At 38.4% G+C, this 27,945-nt stretch overlaps 1 protein-coding gene across 1 annotated transcript; it reads left to right on the top strand.

The window, feature by feature from the left end:
* Nucleotides 1-12: 12 nt before the first annotated feature.
* LOC129762026 (cytoplasmic dynein 1 light intermediate chain 2) lies at nt 13-27,945 on the top strand. Its single transcript, XM_055759992.1, has 8 exons — nt 13-678; nt 16,005-16,195; nt 16,259-16,462; nt 25,243-25,442; nt 25,507-25,736; nt 25,802-25,913; nt 25,971-26,159; nt 26,223-27,945. Exons 1-8 carry the CDS (start codon nt 596-598, stop codon nt 26,475-26,477), a joined length of 1,464 nt encoding a protein of 487 aa, XP_055615967.1. The 5' UTR covers nt 13-595; the 3' UTR covers nt 26,478-27,945.

Raw genomic sequence — 27,945 nt, forward strand, 5'->3', positions numbered from 1 at the left:
AAAGTAATGAAGAAATCGCGACGACGTCGAAGGTGTGTGAAAACCTATATACGCTGCGAAAGAGAAAAGAACAGTGAAACGGGACGTTCGGGTTGTTCGATTGACTGGTGGCTGAAGGAAATGTTTTAAATCCAACGGACCTTAGCTATTCTTTTCCTCCTGCATACGGGGCCATCGGCCGGACGTTTTGCTGGCTGTTCCAGCACTTTTGTATCCATCGTGGACGCAAACTGTTCCGGAAATCGAACTTTTCTTTGGGCTGATTATCTGCTGCTGCTGTTTAGAGAGTATAGTGAAAACGCGAAGAAAAACCTCCCCTCTGAGTGTTCTCCCCCATAACCTGTGTCAGTGTCTCGGGATCGTCAGTGTTGAAGTCTTCCCAGCAGGGCAGTGTAAAACGTGAAGAAATAGTGCGAGGAATAGCACCGTGTGCGTCACCGATTCCCTGCATTTCCTTTCCATCGTTTTACGAACTGTTCCCGTTGTCATTTTCGATTTTTCGGAACCCAAAACATCTCGGATTCGAGCAAGTACACTCGAAACGCATTGGCATCTGATATCGTCGGCGAAAGTGTAACTAAACAATAAGGCGAACATGGAAATCCTATCGACATCCCAGGTGAACGGAATAACCATAACACCCCGAAAGAAGGATGTCGATTCGAAGGAAAATCTCTGGTAGGTGGCACACCTGTTATGATACTTCCTTTCTCTGAAATGAAAAAATATTCGCTAGGGCAAATAACTGTGATTCTCGGCAAACGCGAGCTGATGGAACAAAATTTATGTCATTATTTGACGTCTTTTACCATATGTGCAATCAATTACAAAGCATTTTTTTCTGTCTGATAATTCGGTCTAGGAATGCAGCAGACATTTTTGCATAAATATTTTTCGCTACCCGCGTGTAGTTCCAAAGAGCCACGATCACATTTTATCCATTTTTTCCACTCAATCAATTGATCGGAGAGAAGGAAATCGAGAAATTGTTGATCATTTCGGTTTTTTTTCTTCTGTTGCTTCCTCCCACCTTTAGATTGCTTCTACCTTTGACAGTATTGTTAATATTATAGTGCACCAATACACGCAGGCACAAAGAGAGAAGCCAATGTGTATGATTCGATGAATCATATCTTGTTTGCCGTTCCTGTTTGTCTCTCGCCTTCGTCCTTCATCAGTAGCGTCACTGATGATTGTTTACTTTTTTTTATCGTTCTCACTAATTCTCATACTACCATCGACAGGTGATCGATTATTTTCATGAGGTTTGTTGTACTTTAACGGATGCTGTTTGGGCATGTTTATGTCAACGATATCACTCTGTTCGCAGTTAACAGATCGCAGATCGATTTTTATCTGAGGGGCTTAGAATGAAAGGGGTGTAAGCGGCCCTAGTGCATCCATATACTAATACCAGAGATACACTGTATTTGACAGCGTCAAACATGTCCGGGTCGCAAATGCAATTTGCGACCACTGTCACTTGCGAAAACTTCCAAACTCTCAAGCTGGTGTAAATCAAGGCGCTTAACATAGTACCAGGTGGGTCAAAATGTGAAAAACACTAGTCATAAATTTACAGGATGACATTAACACACTTCTAAAATATAAAATAATAAATGAAAATTCACTTTTCTATTTCGAATATGTATTCTATGCAATACAGTATTACGTAATATTGAACTGGAATATTGTCTGATGATGATTATATATTATAATGGCGAGTTTTTGTAAATGTTGTGTGTTGTAAAATATATAGCCAAATGGTTAAGAGAGTGTCGTGTTTTAAGTAATCGAATAACTTAAGAATCTCCATTCAAATTTTAAGATTGCAAAACTGCCTTCTTTAAATTTTCCTGAATTTGACGATTGTTTCGAGTTAAATATGATTAGCGAATGGGCGCACTTGTTACCTAGATCTGCCTTAAGCTCACCGAGAAGTTTGATAGTTTGGCAATGACAGATTGCGACACATCTTGACTCGCGGATCATATCCTCTTGGCCGGGGACTGGGTGTAAGTGATTTGATCGATTTCTCCACACCCTTTTTTGGTCATAACTTAGTTGCAAATACATTCTCAGCTGTATTCGACAATGTGAAAGATAGGTCAGAACCTCCTATCGGATTCTATAGCAAACTTAAATTGGAACGTTTTTGCAGTTGAGTTATTAACTAAATAAAAAGTTGATGAAGAGAAATCGTTCAAGTCACTTACACCCCTTGCATTCTGAGCCTCTCATCTAGAATGCTTGCATAGATTATTCCTAATTCTACATTACACATTCATTATTCTCGTTGCTGAATTGTTATTGGATGCTCGAGACTCACAGACTATATTCGGCAACTTCGGAGATATGTTATGGGATAATGCTATCTAATCCCACGAATCTGAATGGCCGGAGACCTTTTCAAAATGTCTGGTATGGAAAAGTAGTACCTGGTCTGTCATTTATAAAAAAGTTACAGGAGGGTTGTGTCCGAGACACGACCGCATAGTTGACGAAGGATTACATTAGGCCTTCTGTTGTATATTGATTTTAAATATGTCTGAGAAGTTCGATTATTGAACTCTTTAATAATAATTTGTTGACCCTGAAAAGGGCCGTTTAATTTAATAACTCCACCAGTGTTACAACCGAACGATGATGGCAGAAATCTGGTGATTAGTCGTTGTATGTTGCATATCACGATTAAAGATGCCGAAGTGGAATTCCATTGGGCTTAGGGCTTTCTGCAATTTGTAAGTGAATGGTTCGTTTATAATCTTTTGTTCTAGTCATTTATCTATTTATTTACAACTAGCTGACCCGGCAAACGTTGTCTCGCCCAAAATTGATTTCTTGATATGATTTTTTTTCAAACACTCACGCTTTCTCACTAAACGAACGTTTGTGGGCTCAATCGTAGAACTCCTCATTAATTAATCTTTAAATTAGCCATTTCCAATTTTATTTTACTATAAATTTTCTAGTACTTTTGTAGTACTTCTACCAAAACTTGTAATTATAATATAAATTTATTTGCGGACACAATTTCCACTCAAATAACATGTTTTTCCGTTTCATAAGATAGATTTTTTTTCTGTATAATAGTGATTTCCAACGCTTTTGGCTGGTTCGTCACTTTAGACTTCCATTTTTGGAAGAATGTCGGGAGTGAGAATTGAATTCGTGATCTTTAGTGTGAGAGGTATGGATGTTGCCACTACGCCAGATCGCCTCCTCAAGTGAGATAGATGTTTGATACAGAAAAGTAAAATTTCATTCATAATTTTCATTTTCAAAGCGTGTTATTCCATTCTATTGCCATTTCCGCTTCACACCAACGAAACACGAAGCATAATTCCGCAAACGCAAAAATCCAGTTAGACTAGCAACGATCATTGTAAAGCGTGTGGGGAATATTTTTTTTAGAACATTCCCTCGAAGTTTTTGAAAAATTTCAATTTTTTTTCTCACAATAACATTTATACGAATACAGGTCGGACTCGATTAATCGGAGACCCAATTTTCCGAAATTCGATTATCCGGAGTATTTTGGTTTTGATTTTTTATCAGAAATTTTGAATACTTTGTTAATATACTTCATGAATATGATTATTTGAACAACATTGAACGTAGTTAGGTAGTGGAGGAGCCTGGAATAAGGGTTGTTCCATACAACTTGTTTCGATTATCCGCAGTAGATTTATATACTGTAACCAAACGTTGGGTTACAATATGGAATTTGGTGAGGAGGTCAACCGGCAGTTTGGACCTTACAAACATTGTGAATATTTGTTCGTGCTGTCTTGTCATTTGAGAAATTTATAGTCCATGTTCACATCTCGTGTTTGATTTAATGTTATTTCTCATATGACAATTAAAGAGAAATAGTGTTGGGAGTCTGTGATTAACTGTTGTAGGAAAAGATGACGTATGAGTCCAAGTTTTGACGTAGAACTACGTCTTTCATTAAGGGTGCCAAATCAGAAAACAGGTCACGTTTTTATGAAACAAAGTTAACGTTAATAACTATTTTTGTCGCGAACGGATTTTGGCGATTTACATACTAAACGAATCGGAAATTCCGTAAGATTTGTTTAATATGCTATACATTAGATTCCCCTGGTTTGTAGATGGTTAAAATTCCTGAAAACTTTAAGCGTTTCCATTTTCCCATACATTTGTTCTGTCCATTTGTGTGCTTTCCCGAACAGAGCTGTCAATAACGAGCAACTTATCGACGACCAACGGAGGAGAAATCGTAGAATTTAAAGTCTCCGTGAACAAAGGAAAAGGTAGAAGAATGAAGGGGAATACTTGCCTAGAGTATAAACAGTGGATCTCGCTGAGGCAAACTTTCATTCGGCATCAGACTGTTGAGCAATCCAGTTCACTTTGCTTTCGCTGCGCTTCGATCTAAGATTGGACCCCACCAGTAGTCATATCGTGTGTTTTTCTTTCCGCGTCATAAATTGGACGCTTTGCGTAGTGTGTGATGAGCAAAAGAAGAGAAAAAAAAGAAAAAAGGAAAAAAGCGCTCGCACTGAACCGAGCCTTCGCGAGTGTGACACCGCATCGAACAACAGCGAAGTAGGCGATTTCGGCGCGTCGGTCGAAAATGTAAACGCCGTTACCCAGACAGTGACCAAAATCAAGCTCCCCCCACTGGTGGTAAAGGCGGTCGCTCTTGACAAAGTCATCAGTGAATTCACATCGATGTGTGTTACAGCAGAGAACAAGCTGTGTGGCATAATTCAGTCTTTTTCCAAGCTGTTAACATTGTATGTTTTCCGTCATCATAAGCGCTTCGTTGGTGCCTTTGAGAATGCATCAATGCATTAAACTGACGTTATGGTGAAGCAGGCGTTAATGTTGAGCGCCAAAAAAATATTTGGGGAATACCAAGCATCTTGAATGTCTTACTGGAATGTTATAAGTTATATGGGTTCGCGTGCCAATCGCAAAACTGCCTTCAACTAGGATTGCAAGTGTTTATATTCCTAGTAGTTTCAAGCCACCAATGTATGGCGACTTATATAAAATAACAGTGTAGTTCTACGTCAACAATGCGGTCGTATCTTGGAAACAACCTCCTATAATTTTTTTGTTTAAATCAAAATAAACAGTTAATCGCAGACCCCTAGGTTAGTGTTTCACGTGACACCAACCGAAACCAATTGATTTAAGTTGTGTTTGTCTGTCGGAGTCATCATCTTGTCTCTCGTCGTCGCAGCGAAAGAGGAGTAGCTGGGGCGAATTGGAAACGACCCTTAATGGAAAAATATTAGTGAATCTGAATATGGTCGAAAGCTTCAATTGTTGGAAGGAATTTGAAAAGGAAGAAAAAGCGTTGAGAGGAGAAAATTAGGGATAATCGGGAAGTCTTCGCGAAGATCTGGGAGAGCACGGTCGCATGTGATATCACTGCGAAATATTTTTCAAGCGATATCTCGGAATCAAAAAGGGATCTGGTCCTCCGTGCGTGTGAACTAGCTTTTGCTAGTCTCCCAAAAGAGCGGTTTCGGAACCGAAAAAAGGAGTGACTTTTCGCGAGTTATTTGGTGCAAATAAATCGTCAGCCAACTCGACCCTTTAACCGATCAGTGTTGCCACCCATAGTCATATTCGGTCGTGTAAAAGGTGTTTTCCGTTGTGTGATCGCCCAGCTTGTCCAGACTGTTCAGTCTGTCCAACCGAAGCCGTCCTATGTAGTGAGAAACATCTAAGTATTCGTAATATGCCTCAGTGCCACTCTGCAGACTGCCTATTGGACTCAGGAGTGCGGTGATGGACCCAACGTTTCATCTATTGTCACAAAACGTCGAATGAAGTCCACTCGATTACGCTTCAACAACGTCAAACTGGTTGCTGAATCATCAACGCGCCGCTGTTTTTGGTCGACGGTCAGCAAACGCGGCATCTATTGCGCGGATAGCTTTCTCATGTCCAAATAGTCGTGCAAAATGTATCCCACGGCCTTAGCTAACTCGCGTAACTTCACTCTACCATCGTTCAAAACGAGTCGATGAATTTGTTTTACGATTTCTAGATTCGTACCCTCTTTTGGCCTTCCAGAGTGAGGTGCATCTACGGTGCTTGTACGGCCCATTTTAACCGCACCGATAAACGGTCGTTCCCGAAAGAGTAGAAGTGGAATAACATTTCGTCAATCACTGCATTGATTGTTCAGGGGATTTCTCATAAAAAAGAATGGGTGGGTTATATCTAACCGCAAGGTTGACGTGGGAATACCGTTGACTTAGTAATCATCTGTGAATCGTGCCAATCAAAACGTGGCAGTTAGGGCGTTTAGATAGCGTTTAACATTTTACAGTTATTCAATTGTTAATCTCAGACAAAATAATATGTCATCATTTGTGATAGATGTGTAGAAATATTTCCTATCAATTGGTGCAAGCATCTTGCCGATCTATCAAGAAATGCAAGAGTTTCGTGCGTTTGAAATCTATAATATTTTCCTGCATGTTCTGTGTTTAGGTTTTCAGTTTACTCCTTATATATTCCTTAATATCATACCAAACCTTAATGATTTGATGCGCCAATTTCCTCTATTCATTGAAGCAGGTAATAGACAAGGCTTGGATAACAAATTCAGGCTACTTAAAATGAATCCTATGGGGCAAAAAACTCAAATATAACTTGGTGCCAACTGTTGGATGACAAAAAGGCGTGATGAGAAATTTTTGTATTGTTTCTAAGACACTTTTTGATAACATTCATCAGCGTGTGTTAAGCAAATATGTTCGCTTCACAATGCCAACTAAGCAAAGTCCGGAAATCAGTTGGCAATCACATTTATAGACTCTATTTTGAAAGCGAAGAACGAAACGGCTGAAAGAAGAGCTTCAAGGATGATATTACTAAAAAAATCCAACAAATCCAGCAAAGTCCAACAAAACCATGTGTAAACATCATACAATTCAAAGGATTATGAGAAAAGCTTTTTATGATTTATTTCGTTGTATTGATACGACTTTAACAACCCATAGGTAAGAAAAATAAGTTCAAAATGAGAATAAACTTTTCCCCTTCCCCTTATTTTTCGATACAGATTTTTTTCATAAAATTTTACAAAATTAAATGTGGCAACTCTGTCCGGAGCTATAATACATCTGGTACTGGTTCCTACACTTCCACGAGTTTTGCACTTAGCAACACATTTGGCAACCCATTTTTATGTTTATTGATAGAAGATATAGCAGTGCGTTATTTCCTTTGAAAATCCATTTCCACCTTCGAACAAAGATCAATTTCGTTAGTGAATGTGGATGATGTCTTCCTCGGGTTTCGCGCTTAGCAACACATTTGGCGATCTATTTCTATTTATATTGATAGATGGATGATGTTACATCTCATGAAGAGATTGGATCATATTCACAACATTATTCCGCCAATAGAGTCCTGCTCCACTCGGTACAACCACCAATCACCACCTAGTCCAACGTTCGTTGGGTTCTCCTTTTTGCTCCCATCGAATTCGATGCGAACACGATCTTTGCAAGGCTTCTGTTCGGCAATCGTCCATCGTTCAGCCTTGGTGACTTTCTGGACGCTCGGTTCGCCGTAGAATTGCGCCAGTTCGGGGTTCATTCTACTTCTACATACTAAGGGCGTTCGAAGATACCAAGTGTTTGTGAGTCCTCTCCGTGCATCGTCCATACTCCGTGCCCGGTCGAATCCGGAATTTGTATATGGTACGTTTCGTACGAGGCAGGAGTATGCTGGACCTTAAGGATTTGCAGAGCCCATAGTAGGCACGACTTCAGTTAACTATGCGTCTTCGATTTTCACGGCTGTTTTTGTTGTCAGTTGTTATCAACGAGCCAAGGTAGACAGATTCCTCTACCACCTCAAGCTCGTCACCGTTGATCACAACACTACTACTGTTGGCGCCAAGGCAGTGGACTGTAAAATCGGAAAACTTAACAACTGTGTGGAAATAAAACTCCTTTCTTCCGCCTCAAGAAATGCAGGTATTGGTTTACACAGCAGCGTCTATACAGTCCGATATCGATGGTGCGAATGGTTTCTCGTGGAAGGCAAGAGTGCACTTGGGAGTCAAACACAAACACACAGAATGAATGAATCTAGTGATCCCCAATAATCGTTCGATTGGTTGATTAAACGAATACTTCCTTCAGAAATCTATTATTATTCGAACGAATACTGCGCAACCAGTAATCGAAGTGCACGAATAGTTAACGTCAATTAATCGATCCAAACTCAGAGAGAAAAACAGAAAGTGGGTTATATCTATGGTATAACCGCAATGGTGACGTAGGACTATCGTTGATTCAGTGATCCTTTGTTTGAAGTTAAATCTGAATCCATTCTGAATGAATGAATAAATGAATATTTGGGGGACTTCGAAAACGAGAGCGTTACGTTGGAGGTACAAGGTTTTATGCATCCAATATTGGATACGAAAATATCCTACTGATGGGGAAGAATAATCTTCAGAAGCTATCCTGTTAATTGCGATTGATTGAAAAATCACAAAACCAAATGTATTTGGTCATAGTGTTACATGGATAGAAAACATTCAAATAAACTCTTTCACATGTATTCACAATGTATTTTTAAATTCCCAGAGGAACTGGCAGATTATTTTCAGTAACGATTAGATATTTGCACATTTTCCTCGATACTGGAAGCCCACCAGTGGTTAATGCTAACTCGATAACCATCTATTAATAGCACTTGATTGAAATTTTTAAATTCCCAGAGGAACTGGCAGATTATTTTCCGGATCCTTCTCGATGCTGAATAGCATCCAAACGGAAAGAATTCCGTGCGTGTATGTGTGTGTGTAGCGGCTGCTTCGATGGCCACCTTCTCTTCTCCTGAAGGATCGGCTTCTCTGTGCTCCCTCACAGTTTCAAACAAACTGCTTGCGTTTCAGAGATCCTTCGCCGTCCAGCATCCTCAGCAACGATGTTGTCTTGTCGATGTCCTCACGAAAAATGAATGCGTTTCACCACCAGAATATCGCTTAAGTATGAAGGCAAACTAGAGGGGAATGAACTCTCTGAGCTCGGAACTTTCGGCGACTGAGCAATAATCGATTGCGGGCGCATACAATATTGGATACGGAAATATCCTACTGATGGGGAAGAATAATCTTCAGAAGCTTTCCTGTTAATTGCGATTAATTGAAAAATCACAAAACCAAATGTATTTGGTCACAGTGTTACATGGATAGAAAACATTCAAATAAACTGTTTCACATGAATGTATTTTTAAATTCCCAGAGGAACTGGCAGATTATTTTCCGGATCTTTCTCGATGCTGAATGGCATCCAAACGGAAAGAATTCCGCGCGTGTATGTGTGTGTGTGTGTGTAGCGGCTGCTTCGAGATCTTCCCGGGGAACCGTTCACTCTCCTCCTTATGGATTCATGTCTGGCCTAAGGTGCACAAACAGGCTCTTGGTGACATCGTTCATCCGCGCTTTCGTGATAAACGAAAAGCTTCAAAACAACAGCGACAACATGCTCCAATCGCTGTTCAATTAGAACTGAGTGGATTTCCGAGCGGCGCTCGCTTATATACCGATTGGTGATTTCAATAGCCTGTTTTGAAAGCAAGTTTAACACTATTGAAACAAGTTTTTGGATCAAAAAGTAACAAGTATAGAACGCGTAGACATTTTATCCTTCGAATGAAGTGTTTATCATACCATTTCGTACAGTTGTTTAGGAGCTATTAACGCTCAAAATCTCGGTCTCCGGCGTAACGCTTTCGTTTTCGAAACTTTGATTTTACACCCCGGTATAGAAATGAAAGACGTAGTCCTACGTCAAAAAATGTACGGACCAGATCCTACGAACTTACTACACTATGAACAACGTGGTGCACCTGTCGGGATGCGCAACAAGACAGATAGATAGAGAGAGAAAGAAAGAAAAAAAGACAGAGAGAGAGATAGAAAGAGAGAGAGAAAGAGAGAGAGAGAGAAAGAGAAAAAAGAGAGAGAGAGAGAGAGAGAGAGAAAGAGAGAGAGAGAGAAAGAGAAAGAGAGAGAGAGAGAGAGAGAGAGAGAGAGAGAGAAAGAGGGCAATTCCTAATCGGTGCACGTCTCGACGGGTAAATGGATGTCTGCGAAGAGGACATAAGCGTAGTGGAATGAAAAGCGAATAGAGAGAAAAAAATATTGAGAAAAAGGGAAGGACTACGCTAGTCAGCGTTGAAAACTAGAAGAAAAAAAAGAGATAGAGAGAGAGAAAGAAAGAGAGAGAGAGAGAGAGAGAGAGAGAAAGAAAAAGAGATAGCAAGAGAAAGGAAGAGAAAAGGAGAAAGACAGAGAGAGAGTGAAAGAGAAAGAGAGAGGAAAAGAGAATGAGAAAATGTGTGTGAGAGAGGAAAAGAAAGAGGGAGACGCTGAATGCTACGAAGATTATTTATCTGCGCTGTGTTAACTGGTAAAATTAACTGCAACGATATTCTTCAAAACCATGGCCTGTATGTACCAGTGCGCCTGCTACAAGATCAACAACTCTTGTCGATCCTGGTCATCGGACCAGTTGAGGCCAGATAACCCTCTCGAAGCTTGCTATAGAGTTTTCAACGAAGTGTCTAAAATGTTTGAATTCAATGTCAGTGTATCGAACAAATTGTTTTAAGTAGTCCGTCCGATCAGATTGTCGAAGACTATGGAAATTGGACCGTACAGCAGGACAGTTGATATGAAGCTTCCATTGTTGTGTTATTAATAGCACAAATATATAATAATGAAATCACATCACCAAGTAGTAAATTCTTTGTAATCCTTACAAAGGTCCTCAAACACTAGTGTCTAAATCGAGACTAAGCACTCGTTCCAATTTTCTTATGCTGTCCACTTGTTCTTCTACCTAGGGTACGTTCTATCTGCATCTAATGATTCGTTGGTAGTGGTTACAGTTGTGTTGACTGGTAACGGTTGTATTGACTGAGAGTAATCAATTGAGTCTGGTGCGTAACTATATTTTTTATTGTTGTAAACAGCAGAAGGAGTGTGGATAGTGAGTTGTTGGATTTGCATTACTTGATAATTATTGCGTTGACGTAGTTATTCTATAATAACACAAGAGTAACAGGAAGAATATATTAACCCTTTGCGGTCGTTTGTCTGCCACTCCAGCAACCAGTCTGTCTGTCTCAGCCACTACAGCAAGGAAGCATACTAAACACCTTATTTAACGTAGTAATAGTTTACATTTTGACGTAGGACTACGTCTTTAATTTCTATATAGGGGGGTCATTCCACGAAAAATGTAACGTTTATTAAGAGTTTTCAAATGCATATTAAGTAGAATCGTTCTTGCTATATATGTTATAATCAGAGATCGAAATTCCTCGCTCGGATGCACGATAAATATTCAATCAATCAATCTAGTTTTCGATGAACCGTGTATTGTTGATACATATTATTGTCTCTTCGTTTTCACCGAAAATTCTTTTTCAGAGAGAAAGAGATGTGGAAAATCTTGTTCTCGGAAGTTCAACGAGAATGGTTTTTCGTCTCTCATTTGGTACTGAAAATATGGAGCGAAAAATCATAGCTAACTTTACCAACGTTAATCTGTTAAGACAGCGTCCAAACGATCTGCATTTGGACATCGTCTGAATTGTAAAAATATTAATCCATCTCATGTTCACTTCACGATGAAACCCAATATTGCCGCATATTTTCATGCAATGTTTTCAGCTTTACTGAATAAGTGAAAAACCATTATCGGCATCAAGGAGTCACTGAAAACAAAACCATTTTTCGGCAATCATAACTCACCGAAAAATAAAAATCGGCTTTGCGTTTCTCGCGAGAATCGAAGTGAGCGTATAACATTCTCTCGCCTCCTATATTCTCAGCTATTTTTTCCTGTGGGTGAAAACGGATGTTTTTCGTCTCAAATCGGCGAGCATTTCGATCTCTGGTTATAATATATACCATTAGACGGTAATTTTATCCAGCGTTTTTTTCGCCTGAGACATTAATAATGGAAACAATAAAACAAGTGAGCAATTTAACAAATAAAAGCGGTATGTTTTGCGAGGGATGCGAATGTAAATCATGTATTATGCATTCTTTTTCCAACTTCGTTCCCATGAATGTTGTATGTAACACAAAATTGCGTGCAATAATTCATTCTATCTAACAAATCAGCAAGATGTTAAAGTAATCAAATGCAAGATTTCATGCATCATTCAAACTTCATGCAAGATTTCATTAAAGCAACGAGAAAAGTGTCACCCATACAGTGATCGTTCATTAATTAGAAGAAGGCAGCGATTATCATGCGAAGACTTATTGAGATCGGCATTACATCGCATCACAAAAATGAAACGAAATAAAATATTAATAATCTTCATGACTCATATTCATAATTCTCAATGGCTCAATTCCTTCTATGATAGTTTGAGCAGTAGAACCAATACGGCTTGATTGTGATAGTCTGCAAACGAATATTATTTCACCGAAAAAGCTACTGCTCCCGATGCCTAATAATAAGAATAAGACAATGGAAAGAAATCACAATACCATAGCTCATTGAAAATAAAGCAACTTCATGATTTCATGTGTATTTTACCTCAAAATATCAGGAAATCGTGAGTATTTTCAACTTGTTTTTTCGTTTCTTCCCCATAAATTTCATATTCAATGTAATCAATGACGTGTAATTTTTGTGTTTACCCATTCACATACACTTCATCTACCATTCCATCCTGTTATGTGTCCCACTGATATTCATTAATCATTTTCTGTCAGAAGCATATTGTCTTTTTTTTGTTCGTTACAAACCGTTTGAAGGTTACGAGTGCAAACAACAAACGGCCCTTTTCAGGGCTACTATTTAGAGTTTCCAAAAAGTTAAACTTACAGATTTCTGAGCAATGAAAAGTATTACATTCAAAATAACCAAGTGTTCTGAACGATCACAGTCCTACGTCAAACTTCCGTCCATGCCACTAGGCTCACACCCTTCTCCTTTTGACGTAGGACTACGTCTTTCATTTCTATACCGGGGTGTAAAATCAAAGTTTCGAAAACGAAAGCGTTACGACGGAGACCGAGATTTTGAGCATTAATAGCTCCTAAACAACTGAACGAAATGGTATGATAAACACTTCATTCGAAAGATAAAATGTCTACGCGTTCTATACTTGTTACTTTTTGATCCAAAAACTTGTTTCAATAGTCTTAAAATTGCTTTCAAAACAGGCTATTGAAATCACCAATCGGTATATAAGCGAGCGCCGCTCGGAAATCCACTCAGTTCTAATTAAACAGCGATTGGAGCATGTTGTCGCTGTTGTGGTGAAGCTCTTCGTTTATCATGAAAGCACGAATGAACGGTGTCACCAAGAGCCTGTTTGTGCACCCTATGCCAGAAGGGAATCCATCAGGAGGGGAGTGATGCCACAAACGGTTCCCCGGGAAGACATCGCTACACACACATACATGCGCGGAATTCTTTCCATTTGGATGCCATTCAGCATCGAGAAAGTTCCGGAAAGATCTAATCATTGCTGGAAAATAATCTGCCAGTTCCTCTGGGAATTTAAAAATACACTCATGTGAAAGAGTTTATTTGAATGTTTTCTTTCCATATAACACTGACCAAATATGTTTCAAGCAAGTGCTATTAACAGATGGTTATCAAATTAGCATTAACCACTGGTGGGCTTCCAGTATCGAGGAAAATGTGAAAATATCTAATCGTTACTGAAAATAATCTGCCAGTTCCTATAAAAATATATTCACGTGAAAGAGTTTATTTGAATGTTTTCTATCCTTGTAACACTGTGACCAAATACATTTGGTTTTGTGATTTTTCAATCAATCGCAATTAACAGGATAGCTTCTGAAGATTATTCTTCCCCATCAGTAGGATATTTCCGTATCCAATATTGTATGCGCCCGCAATCGATTATTTCTCAGTCGCCGAAAGTTCCGAGCTCAGAGAGTTCATTCCCCTCTAGTTTGCCTTCCAAATTGCCATCGTAAACCACACCTTCTCTCGATTCAATCACACACAAAAAGCATACTTAAGCGATATTCTGGTGGTGAGACGCATTCATTTTTCGTGAGGACATCGACAAGACAACATCGTTGCCTAACGTGCTGGAGGAGTTGGACGGCGAAGGATCGACACATACACGCGCAGAATTCTTTCCGTTTGGATGCCATTCAGCATCGAGAAAGTTCCGGAAAGATCTAATCATTGCTGGAAAATAATCTGCCAGTTCCTTTGGGAATTTAAAAATACATTCATGTGAAAGAGTTTATTTGAATGTTTTCTATCCATGTAACACTGACCAAATATGTTTCAAGCAAGTGCTATTAACAGATGGTTATCGAATTAGCATTAACCACTGGTGGGCTTCCAGTATCGAGGAAAATGTGAAAATATCTAATCGTTGCTGGAAAATAATCTGCCAGTTCCCCTTGGAATTGAAAATTACATTCAAGCGAAAGAGTTTATTTTAATGTTTTTTATCCATAAAATATCCATTTAATACATTTGGGTTTATGATTTTCCAATCAAGTACAGTTAGCAGGAAAGCTTCTGAAGATTATTCTTCAGAACAAGGTTTTTCGCATCCTATATTGGATGCATAAAACCTTGTGCCTCCAACGTAACGCTCTCGTTTTCGAAGTCCCCCAAATATTCATATATTCATTCATTCAGAATGGATTTAGATTCAACTTCAAACAAATGATCTCTAAATCAACGATAGTCCTACGTCACCCTTGCGGTTATACCATAGATATAACCCACTTCCTGTTTTTTTTCTAAATTTTGAATGTCTAGTGAACTTTTCCACGAATGTTTCTATGAACAATAGGTAGCGGCACTCGGTATAAACTAAATATTATTAGCGTGGAAAGATAAAAGGATCTCTTTCAAGGGAAACCAATTCCGACCGCAAAGGGTTAACATAAGTAGTAAATCGCTTTGCTTTATGATCTGACTGCATCACTCGGGCTAAATGTTAATGTGAAAGGACTACGCCTATGGCAAGTGAGTTCGGATAATTTTCAAATTTTACCTGGCTTTGGTCTATCTCAGAGTGCATCCGTCTTACATCTTCAGTAATCATTCGCTGCAAAATATTTTCTTTGTGTTATTGATTCTTTTCACGAATGGATTTCCATACCGAAGTCACTGTATCCGTAAATCAAAGCTTCATGCTAGAAAGTTATCGATTGCTGGCGTTTGAAACATACGTTTTTGCTCTGTAACAGTATCATCATTCACTAGCAGCACTACGTTTCCCTGCATGACAATTCTCTTGAGACGTTAGTGTTCAGACGAATATAATGTGTTATTATTCCACGACTTTATATGAATGTAATATACAAAGAATATATGAATATTTCGAGTTTCGAGCGTTAATGTAATCGAATGCTGTTCTGTTAGTTGCATCGACCAAGTGACCATTTGACGCCCACTGAGTGTTAAAACAACGAAGAAATAACATGCGTTGGATTGCCGTTAGCATAATTCATACCATATCAATATAGCCTGAATGATTTCACGTGCATGACGTAATGTTTGCTGACTCCATTCGTCTATCGCGACGTGTCGTCATTTTTTGGCTTTCTGACAATTCCTGCTTTTTTATATATTTATATATTGGGGTGCCCGCTTTAGCTCTCATGTGGTGGCGAAAGTCAAACTGGATGGGAGGATAGTCGGCTTATATTTTCGTATGTTTGTCACCGCATCCATATAAACTACTAGATCACAATAATGATTCAGTTGCACATCGCCAACAAATAGCAACTACTATCGATGAAATTTGTTCTGTTAATTTTGCTTACAATACTCTTGACCTTAAAATGAATTATATGGCATATGCAAATGTTTTCACCCACAATATAATTCCCCACATTGCACATCGCAATCGTGGTTGAATTTGTATTGTTTTGATTCATCGCCAAACCATTTGCTTGAATCACATTCCACAGTCATTAATCGCAATGTGTATCTTTCATTTCTTATTCCATTCAGGTCGGCTATCCTCAGCGAAGTACAAACCCAGAGCAGTACCAAACTTCCCTCGAACAAGTCGGTGCTCGTGTTGGGTGATAACGCGAGCGGAAAAACTACACTGATCGCGAAGCTGCAGGGCGTGGAAGATCCCAAAAAGGGATCGGGCCTGGAATATGCATACATCGATGTGCGAGACGAGTATCGAGATGGTGAGTGGTGATAAATATTGCTTTGTGATTTCGGGAGAGTTAATTGTTTTTTTTTTCTCGTAGATTTAACACGCCTGGGAGTATGGATACTGGACGGCGATCCTGGCCACAATAATCTACTAAAATATGCACTGAACGAAGCGAACTATGCACACACTTTGGTCATTCTGACGCTATCGATGACGACACCGTGGAGCTGGGTGACACAGCTGCAGCACTGGATCAAGATACTAGATGATCACATAGCAGGACTGAAGCTCGATCCGGGTGAGTGTCTGTATTTTGCGTTCTTACAGTGCGTTGTACAATTGAGTGGGGCGATCGGTTTCTAGTTTCCTATGATCTATTTCATTATGTAAAGCCATAATCTAGTATAGACATATCTGTGGTGTAGGTTTCATTTGAGATTTATGCTTCTATTTTCCGAAGTTGCGTATCCATATACTGATCTCACTCCAGGTCCCAAGAGACAAGAATGGAATGGTTCGCTCTTCTAATGAAATCCTCATTCACCGTTTGTTTTAAATTGAAGAAATCAGCCAAACGCTTCAAATGATTCGAATTATAGCTGTCACACCAATTTATATTAAAATCACCAGCCAGTATATTTAATTTACTATGATCAATGAACATTTCGAGCCAATTCAACAAAACGCTGGTCACTGAAGCTGGGAGAGTGATATAAAACACCATAATTACCTATGTTCATGCCATGTTCAACTGTAATGCCTAAGAACCAGTTGCCATCAATTATTTCGTTTAGGCGAACATTGAATTGAACTGATGATTCTTTGACATAAATAGCAACACCGCCAGTATGTCTAGAATGTGATAAGCAAGCAGCAACATTATATCCCGGAATACTATATTGATCAAATGATTCAATTTCAACAATGTGTGTCTCAGTTAATAAAACTAAAAATGGACGCTTTTCCTCAACAATCTGACGTAATGCTACGTAGTTTGCTGATAACCCAGCAATATTTAAATACAGGATATGAAATTGATTCACAATTCTGCTGGAACATGGTTGCTATTTATTGAAACGCAAGTTGCCTTTTTTTCAAATCATAAAATCTCTTGTAAACTGAGCATTCAGAACTAAATGCGGCATGGTTGACGTCCAAATTCATTTTTCGTTCTTTATTCATTTTTAAACAATTAACACATTTCAATACAGTTGACTTGCACTCAGATGTCTTGTGTTTCTGACTACACTTAGAGCACGTTTCACCATTATTGCAAACTATGCTCTTATATCCATATTCTCCACATTTGAAACATCTTACATCTTAAAACGTTTTAGAGCTAATCAAGACCTACAACCAGAACTTGTCAATATATTCATACTACTCAATGTTATTGATGGTTTTTCACCCAAAAACTAATGATTTCAATTTTAATTTACTCAAATATAAAAAATAACATAGTTTTGAAAGTGTCACTTTATGTAGAGTAAAATATGCTCTTTCAAATACCGCTAGTAAACATTGTTTATGTTTGCTCTAGAAGTGAAGAAAATGTATTTTTTAAGAAATATCAATAACTTTGAGCAGAGTTGAGATATTGACAAGTTCTGCATCGCAAAATGTTCGAATTAGTAAACTCTAAAAGTCTTTTGAAGACAGTTTGAATGTAGAATTTGAAATATAAAAATTAGAGCAAAAAAACCTTTTTTCAAGGTGATCCTAACGCAACTTTAAAAAAGCGCTATATCAGTTATTTCAAGAGATAGAAAGAAACTTTGTTCCACAAATTTGCTTAAAATAACCGAGGCTAAAACATTGTCGAACCATATTTACCTCTATCTATAAAATTAAGAAAGTTACATTGTTTATTTCATTTTTTTTTATTTATTCATTTCGTCAAACGATAGTAGACTACAATTACTTACATAATAATTCATAAAAAAACTAATTAACAAATAACCTTTAAAATTAGTTCTATATAACTAATGCAGTGTATTTTACGATGATCTCATAGTGATAGATTTTTTTAGTAAATTTTTCGACATTGTAACATCAATTACATCACTGTACTTGTTGTATGTTTTCATCATTCTATTGAGTGGCTTATTCAAAGAGCGTATTAAGTTTTAAATGGAATTGATATAAAATAAATTTCGTGAACGCAAGGTTCGTGACGGCGCATAAAATTTAGTTTTTGGAGTAAGTTTCCTGAATTAATCCGTTGCGAGAACAAGTTAATTAAACATGAAATTTCAGCAATCTCTCTTCGTTTTTCAAGCGTTTCAATACTTATCAACATGCAACGAGCTTCATATGGAGAAAGTGGAAATGTTGTCCAACCTAACTTCCTCAGAGCAAATAACACAAATTGTTCCGGAACGGATTCTATTCGATTGGAGTGCAGTTATGGATAGGGTGCCCGTACAACACTACAGTATTCTAAAATCGATCTATCATAGGTTACAAGGCTTTGTACTTGATTGTGTATGGATCCCTGAAATTGTAAAAAAATCTTTTCATGAATCCGAGCATACTATTTGCCTAATTGATCATCGCGTTGTAGTGGTCGACAAAAGTGAGTTTTGAATCGCACGCACACGCACACCATTCATATAAAATATCAATTTCCTGTTGAAAGAGTTCGATATCACAACGCTTAGTTACTTCCATGTACAATTTCATATCATCAGCATAAATTAGAACGTTGAGGTTGGTTAGTACCATCGACACATCATTTACCCTGTGGAACTCCGGAAGTGACATTCATTGGACTAGCGGGTTTTCCTCTAAAGCGCACAATCTGTGTTTTTCTGCGTGTTCTTTGTGCAATTTGGTTGGTTCAGGTCAATCACGGAAAGCAACTACGAATTGTACAGTCTACCCAAGCTCAAGCTCAAAGCGCACAATCTGTGTTCTATTAGTAATATAAGATACTACACATTACAATAGAGTTCCTGTTATTCCCATACATTGCAGCTTGAAGATGAGCATTGGAATATCTACTCTATCGAAGGCCTTGCTGAAGTCTGTGTAGAGTGTCTCAACAACGTTACCTCTATCCATTACCGCTAACGAATAGGATACAAACTCTAGCAGATTAGTAGTCGTAGATTATAGAATCCATGTTGATTCGATGAAATATAATGCTTTAGCTGATTGAACATTTTTTTATTGACAATGGATTGAAATAATTAATAAAATAATAAAATGGCGATACCACGATAGTTTGTTATGTCAGAACGGTTTTCTGCAATGGTTTTGTTTGTATTGGTTAAAACATCTTTTTTTTCGACACTGATGCCATCATTGAAACAGATATAAAAAACCACTCAATAAAATGTTATTCCTGTGTCATAGCATTTCATGTCATGAGCAGAGATGCCAACCTTCCTGATTTTTCAGGATTTCCCAGACTTTTTAGCACGCTCCTTGATATCCTGACGAACACTCAATTTATCCTGATTTTTCTGAAATGATCCTGATTTTTGTACTCTTTACATAATTCGTAATAAATATACTGGTTTCCACGTCAACGTTTTATGTCATGATAGTTCTCCGGTTCGCACTTGTATAAATCTTACATTAAGTTAAACTTTGTACTTTACTTTTTCTATCTCTACCCTCAATTGTTTCGTGGCTTCAAAAAACAGTGCTAGAAAATTTTATGAAATCAGATTGAAGTTTGAGGAACAACATTGCTTTATTGAGGATAATGTGTATGTGGATGTATCTCCAGAGTTATTAATGTAGGAATACGTTTCAGAGTATAAAATTACTCAAGAGAATTTTTTTGAATCCAAAGTCAATATAAAAAGATTTTATGTGTAATTATATGCCATACATGAGAAACACAAATTTCTGCATAACTCGAGATCTAATCAAGAACAATTTGGGATGTGAGGGTTTTTGGGTATGAGAAATGTTTCTATGATGGTATGATACCCCTCCCTCCTCTGGAATGGAGAGGTGGTCCCATTAAAAATATTACACATATTTCAACCAAAAATATTCCAACCAAACATGAATTGAAAATTGAAAATTTTCGGAAAACTATGAAGGAAAAACGGAAAATTCGAAAAATTAAATTCCCATTTGTGTAGAATGATGAAACGCACTCATATATCTTATTTTATCTATACCAATAAAAAAGTATCGCCGAATGTGTTGCTAAGAGCAGAACTCGAGGAAGGAATTGTCCGAAATAGAGCTTTCTTTATTCTATCATATTTTATGCATTAAACATTTTTTCCATGTAACGGAGAAACATGTCATTTGAGATTGAGAGATTGGTTGAGAAATCTTGAACGAGAATTGTGTCTGAAAATAATTCCCTAATAATAATTTTATAATGACGAGTTTTGGTAGAAGTACTACGAATTCTATAGTAAAAGATTATTTTAAAGGGTAGATTAGAAGATCAATCAATGAACAGTTCTGCGATTGGACCCATGAACGTGCGCTTAGTAAGAAAACGTGAATGTGATAACGAAAAATAAATTTTGGGCAGGACGAAGTTTGCCGAGTCAGCTAGTGGTGAATAAATAAATTACCTATGAAAGTTTGAGGGTCATTCTCAAGGAAATCGACGTAACGCATAGCGGACAAAGTTACGCTGGACGGAAGCAACACTTTGTATACTGTTCTGGAAATATGGAGCCCAGCAAGCATTTTAAAACACTGTGTATCGGTGAAGTATCTGGTGGAGCGAAATATGAAGCCAAGAGCTTTAGAGGCTTTTGAAACTGCGTATGCAACATACATATGCAGCCATTCCATGCCAAACCGATGTAGTGGTCAGAGATGCTAACCTTCCTGATTTTTCAGGATTTCCCAGACTTTTCGACTCGTATCCTGACATCCTGACAAACACTCGATTTTGCCTGATTTTTCTGAAGTAACCCTGATTTTTCCTGATTTTTTAGTTTTTTATTTGATCACAATAGAAAGGATCCGTATTATGTATACCGGGATTCCTGTCAAAGTTTTACTGGTTGTAAATGAGAACTTAGCTCTCCGGTTCTCCCTTGTATAGTGATTGCTCTTTCTTTCGTTTATTATTTATTATTAAGTATTAATATTTATTTGAATGCATAAAACACGTAGTGCATTTATTCCACTTGAGAATCCATTATGTTTTTCGCTTCACAATTACAGAAAACGAAACCGTCAACGCCAATTGAATGAATGAACATTGAGGATAATTTTGCGAGATATTTCTCTCTCTCTCTCTCTTTCTCTCCAGAATCTTATGTCAAGGATTACAGAGTTTTAGATATTTAGTAGATTTTTTTTGTAAAGTATATAATTGTAAATTATTCAAAAACCGTAAAAATCTATGACATTTATTGTCGTAGTCATAGTATCACGAACCACAATACTAATAATGCATAGTTGTGGAAATGCCTAAAAAAGGACAAGTGGAAGTTCGTGAAAAGTGGTAATTTTGTTCTTTTTCGCAAAGCACTAGACATGTATTTTTTTATTTTTTTTATTAGGGTGACCATTTCTATTTTAGGGTAGTTCAAAAAATCAAATGTTTCACTTTTTTCTCCAAAAAATCCTTTTTTCAAAAATTCATAACTTTTGAACAACTATACCGATTTCAATGAGCGACGTATCAAATTGAAGGCAAAGAACCAACACTCTTCGAAAAAATTCTTATCTTGCAAAAATGTGTTTTTTGATGATAATTGATTGTACTTGTTTTTTACAGTTTACATGGTTTCGGGACCAAGGGCGCTTTATATTTTTTTATATTTTTTCTTGAAAGCTGAGGATTTTTACTTAACATATCCAAAAATCAGAGATGTGTTCTTTTTCGTTTTTGAATTATGATTTTTCAATGTTAACATGTTTTTAGTCTTCGTTCGATATTCCTATACGACTAGACTAGATCTATGCGAAATGAATCCCATTTTTTGCAAGTTTAAAGTTTTTTCAATGAAGATTAGCTCATTGACTTCGATTCAATATGTCGATTATCTGAATCTGAATCTGAATTAGTTCAAAAGTTGTGAATTTTTGAAAAACATATTATTTGTAAAAAAGGTAGAAAATGACTTTTCAAACCATCGGTTAACTTCGAAAAATCATAATTCAAAAACGAAAAAGAACACATCTCTGATTCTCGGATATGTTACGAAAAATCCTCAGCATTCAAGAAAAAGTATTAAAAAAGTATAAAGCCCTTAGTCCCGCGACCATGAAATCGAAGCGATCAAATACAACCAATAATTATGAAAACAAAATTCAGGTTTTATTTTTTGTGGTAAGGAACAAAACTATCAATTTTCACGAAAATCTGAGAACCACTATATCGGTTTGGCATGGAATGGCTGTATGCAGTTTCAAAAGCCTACAAACTAGGTTAGATAGAAATTTACATCTCCATGCTCTCCATATTGAAAGTTTCGGTATTAAACAGTACGTTCATCTGCCGTAAGTTGTCGTATACACAAAGCTATCCACACGTTTCCTATGGGGAGATCCTATTGTTTCCCTTCTGTACGTTAATCACCCGATACTTCTCTGCGATATCTGCCGTTAGAACCAATCGATACCTGCAAAGTTATTGAAATGAGATCACCCTAGACAGTTAGGCCACCCATCGAGAAATCGTTTATTTATACACGTAATTTCGATGTTGTGAAATTTGGCCGCCGCACTGTATAATGCGACATGTAATATGCTACGTCATTGGTATCATTCCAGTAACATCAACCATATGACCACCGGACAGAGCTTCGCTCAAAAATACTCTAAATTTATAATTAAAAGAAACATAGGGCCCTATTCCAGAAAACGAGACGAGCAATTCGTCTCGTCTCGTCTCGGCTTCAGTCACTGTCGAGACGAGCAAAATATCCCATTCCAGTACACGAGTTTCATTGAAATGTTTTATTTGGTAGACTGGAGAAACTTCAGTCAGTTTTTCTCGGTATGATCAGTGATGTCAAATGAGAAGACATGTTTTTGTTTAGAAAAAAAAACAAACAATTTTAAAATTGATCAATCGATACTCTTCTCTCAGTGCCAAAATATTAAAAAAAAACAAAAAGGAATAAGTTTCATATATCTTTTGGTTTCATTGATATTTTTTCTCGAGCATATGGTTTCATCACTCAGACGTTCTGTTATTATGGATTTATTGGGGGCAATGTTTGTTCACCTAATCAACGATTTATCAAGAAGAGTTTTTAATCTATATATTAGGCTGTCAAAAAAGTCCTGCGGTATTTCCGCGAGGTGTCGTTGTAAGCGCGTAGTTCTAGTTGTATTCATTGTATCGAGTCATACTATAGCTTGTTGGAAAGGTATTTATGCGCGCTATAATATAGTCCTTGACAGTGTTTTGTTTGGTTAAGTCGTTCGTGAGTTATAGTGTCACAAATATGGAGCAAAATAAAGAGAAAATCCGACATATTTTACAGTACTACTATGACAAAGGCAAAAATGCATCTCAAGCTGCCAATAAAATTTGTGCAGTTTATGGACCCGATACAGTTTCCAATTCCACTGCACAACGATGGTTTCAACGTTTTCGTTCTGGTGTAGAGGTCGTCGAAGATGCGCCACGCTCCGGAAGGCCTGTCGTCGAAAATTGCGACAAAATCGCTGAATTAGCCGAGAAAGACCGGCATAGTAGCAGCCGTAGCATTGGCCAAGAGCTGGGGATAAGTCATCAAACCGTTATTAACCATTTGAAGAAGCTTGGATTCACAAAGAAGCTCGATGTGTGGGTGCAACACACGTTGACACAAAAAAAACATCTTTGACCATATCGACGCATGTGAATCGCCGCTGAATCGCAACAAAATCGACCCGTTTCTGAAGCGGATGGTGACTGGCGATGAAAAGTGGGTCACTTACGACAACGTGAAGCGCAAACGGTCGTGGTCGAAGCCCGCTGAAGCGGCTCAGACGGTGGCCAAGCTCTCATTAACGGCCAGGAAGGTTCTGCTGTGTGTTTGGTGGGATTGTCAAGGAATAATCTATTATGAGCTGCTTCCCTATGGCCAAACGCTCAATTCGGACCTGTACTGCCAACAACTGGACCGCTTGAAGGTAGCACTCATGAAGAAGAGGCCATCTTTGATAAACAGAGGCCGCATTGTCTTCCATTAGGACAACGCCAGGCCACACACTTCTTTGGTGACGCGCCAGAAGCTCCGGGAGCTCGGATGGGAGGTTCATTTGCATCCGCCGTATAGTCCGGACCTTGCACCAAGTGACTACCACCTGTTTTTGTCCATGGCGAACGAGCTAGGTAGTCAGAAGTTAGCCACAAAAGAGGCCTGTGAAAATTGGCTATCCGAGTTTTTTTGCCAATAAGGAAGCGAGCTTCTATAACAGAGGTATTATGAAGTTAGCATCTCGTTGGGAACAAGTCATCGAACAAAACGGCGCATATTAAAACAGGTGATTGTAACTAATTTTATGAACAAATGAAAATTCAAAAAAAAAACCGCAGGACTTTTTTGACAGCCTAATATATGTATTTCCAATAAAGTAGCTGTTTACTCATTACTCATTTTCGTTCAATATGTGAAGACTCTTTTCGTGCCGTGTTAATATATTCAAAACAGTCATCTAGCATCCCTGGATATGAGTTCAATGTTTACATTTGGTTGTGTTGTTTGGAAGAGGCCCATTTGAAAATCTGTAAAATCTTGCAATTACTGAATTGAATTTGATGGTTGCAGTTGAAAACATACATTGCTTATGCAATACTAGTTTAGCCGTGAAACTATTTTTGAAGATAAAGGCTGAGCAGAAGAATACCGATGCTTTCAATCAACAAGGTGAACAAACACATCAAACAAACTAGACGATTCGACTGATTCATTGACGAGCGCGGCCAAACGGTCGTCGAACCAGACGAGCTACTCGTCTGTTTTTAGTCGAGCTCGGCTTCTGGAATATGAAAACAAACGAGACGAGCGCTCGTCTGCTCGTCTCGTTTACTGGAATAGGGCCCATAATTGAGCGAATCCACTGAGAGTACGTGATAACCGTAGTCCCAATTTTTCCCATTTCGAAAGTATTTCTAATCAAACATTCTTCAATTTCGCTCGCCAGAGGAAAAACAGCAATGCCGCCAACGACTGGTGTCCGTATGGCAAAGCTACTGCGATACAATCGACGAGCTGGATCCGGGTTCCCCCATCAAGCGTTCCAACAGACTCTCGTCTGTGGACGACGAGCTGGACGCGCTTCCGCTCCCAGAGGATGTACTAACGACCAATTTGGGCTTAGATGTGGTGATTGTTGTTACAAAGGTGAGTCTTTCAGCTTCAAAATTTCAGCTATTGAGTGACTAATGGTTGTTGCTTTTCCAATTAGACCGATTATATGACCACACTGGAGAAGGAGCTCGACTATCGAGATGAGCACTTTGACTTTATGCAGCAGTGGATTCGTCGGTTCTGTTTGATCTACGGTGCGTCACTGTTTTACACCAGCGTGAAAGAGGATAAAAACTGCGATCTGCTGTACAAGTACCTAACGCACCGTATCTACGGGTTACCATTCCGCACACCTGCCCTCATCGTGGAGAAAGATGCTGTATTGATGTAGGATTGACTCCAGAACCAAAACAAACAGATAGGTTGTATTCTAACGTGATTACTATTTACAGACCCGCTGGCTGGGACAATATAAAGAAGATCAATATACTGTACGAAAATATGCAATCATGCAAACCGGATGATTGCTACAATGATATTATTGCACAACCGCCGTCAAGAAAGGTAAGCATCGTATGGAGGTGGAAGATTGATACCCTTAATTGACACACTCCGTTGCAGACTGTATCCAATCGGGAGATTGAAATTCAGACGGAAGAAGAACAGGCGTTCCTCACCCGGCAGCTGCAACTTCTCCAGCAAGGTCAAACACCCACGAGGGGCGAATCACCCATGCGTTCACAAAACAGTGCCGGCAAAACAACACCGCGAACCCCAGGATCTGCTGGTGCGCAGGGATCGCCAAAGAAGGTACAGTTCGATTCACTCTTTTCCCCAGGATTCGTCTGACGCACGACGATATATGTTTTGTAGGTGGACGGTAAGCTGAATCCTGGAACACCCAGTGGCGAAGGCGTACTCGCAAACTTCTTCAACTCATTACTGCATAAAAAGTCCGGCTCGCCGTCAGGAGGGAGTAGTTTAGCGGGCTCTGGCATTTCTCCACGAGCGACCAACGGAGGCGACCTGGTATCCATGGTGCAGCGCTCTGATCCCGCCCTGGAGCTGGATCGGATGGCACGTAGCGTCATGAAGGATCTAGATTTTTCAGCACAAACGGATTGTTAGGCTGGACACCGTAGAACTGGGTTAAGCTTGTGAAGGCCGATGGCCGGCGAATGAAATAGGAAGGAATACTGATAATATGCACGTCGTGTGATATGGCTAGTGCTCTATATGTTCTGCGCTACAATCTTGTTTGTGTGTGAATGTGCGCTTCTACACGAAAAAAAACTGAAGTGCAACGAATAAGAGAAGAATGGGAAGAAGCTTTTCAAGACAGAGATGTGAGTGAGCGAGAGCGAAGTGTAGTGATTTAAATCGCTACATTGAACGAAAAAAAACGTGGAAATTGTTAATCGAACCACTTTTATTAGTTAGGTAGTGCGTGGAGTATAGAGATTAGGTCGATAGAGCAGGTTAAATAAACAGAATATTTAGAAGAAAGAAGAAACTCTTTCTGCCCTCGCCAACGATGCTTTTCCATGGATGCCTTTTGATTCTTTATGTTTTTCTGTTGTTTGAATTCTTCGGTTAATCCTTTCTTACTAACACTGTCCTGAAAAGCAGTTGCACTACTCCACATTGCAATTGTAATTACTCGCTCAAAGATGTTTATATTCATAGCAACGATATTCGCGAGGCAGAAAGAGAAAAAAAAGTATCCCTAATGCGTAACGCAAGTGAGAAACATATTAATACTAAATAACTTATACCGATTTGATAATAATTTGCAGCTTAAAACGGCAAAAAAGAAGATAACTTATAAACATTTATCCATCATAATTCCTTATTAACGAAAGCAAAAAAAAAAGCATAAGATCGTAACGAACAAAAAAACCGCAAAGAAAACAATGGATTTGTTATTCTTCCGTCACCATTTTTGAACTGTCCCCTCGAAGAGATCGCGGTGACACACAAAGTCCTGTAAGGACTGAATTTGTGTTGTAAAAATTCGTTTCGCAACGATAAGTCACACTCCCCTCCCCTCCCTTACGCCCACATTCGACCACTTTTATGTGTGTGTAAACCTCATAGCTTCCGAAACAAAAAAAAACACGAACGAAAACGTACTCAATTTATTTTAGCGAAAGAATTGTCACATACTTTTAGAGCATTAGAAGTAAATGCGGAAATCTTAAATGTGCAGTATTCAATCAAATTATAATGGCTTTGAACGCGAACGCCATCTGTTTGTTGATCGGCTCGAGCGATTTTGTTGTTTCCAATAGAAATTCCGAGATTTTTTTATCAGACTTTTTTGTTGAAAACAAAATTGATTCGCGTTTATATTTGAAGATGACCAATAGGAGAGAAATTGTTTACTGAAATAGATAAACCTACACGAAACCACAACACGTATGCAAAAACTACGGCTATTAGGTGAAATAGTCAGCAGTAATCACACCAATCTTCATGTAGGGGATGCAACTTCTCTAACAACATGTTTCGCATTGTAACCCGTTTCAGATTCTTGAATAAAATTCCGAGGGTGTAGAAACCATTAAAATAAATTATTGCAGAAACGGGATTGTAA

Source organism: Toxorhynchites rutilus, chromosome 1 (genome assembly GCF_029784135.1).
Source record: "Toxorhynchites rutilus septentrionalis strain SRP chromosome 1, ASM2978413v1, whole genome shotgun sequence".
NCBI lineage: Eukaryota > Metazoa > Arthropoda > Insecta > Diptera > Culicidae > Toxorhynchites > Toxorhynchites rutilus.

Excerpts from the sequence above, each read along its gene's own strand:
- LOC129762026 (XM_055759992.1), top strand. The coding sequence starts at position 596 with ATGGAAATCCTATCGACATCCCAGGTGAACGGAATAACCATAACACCC. Across the intron at positions 16,196-16,258 it reads GCGAGACGAGTATCGAGATG|ATTTAACACGCCTGGGAGTA; the intron begins GTGAGTGGTGAT and ends TTTTTCTCGTAG. Across the intron at positions 16,463-25,242 it reads AGGACTGAAGCTCGATCCGG|AGGAAAAACAGCAATGCCGC; the intron begins GTGAGTGTCTGT and ends TTCGCTCGCCAG.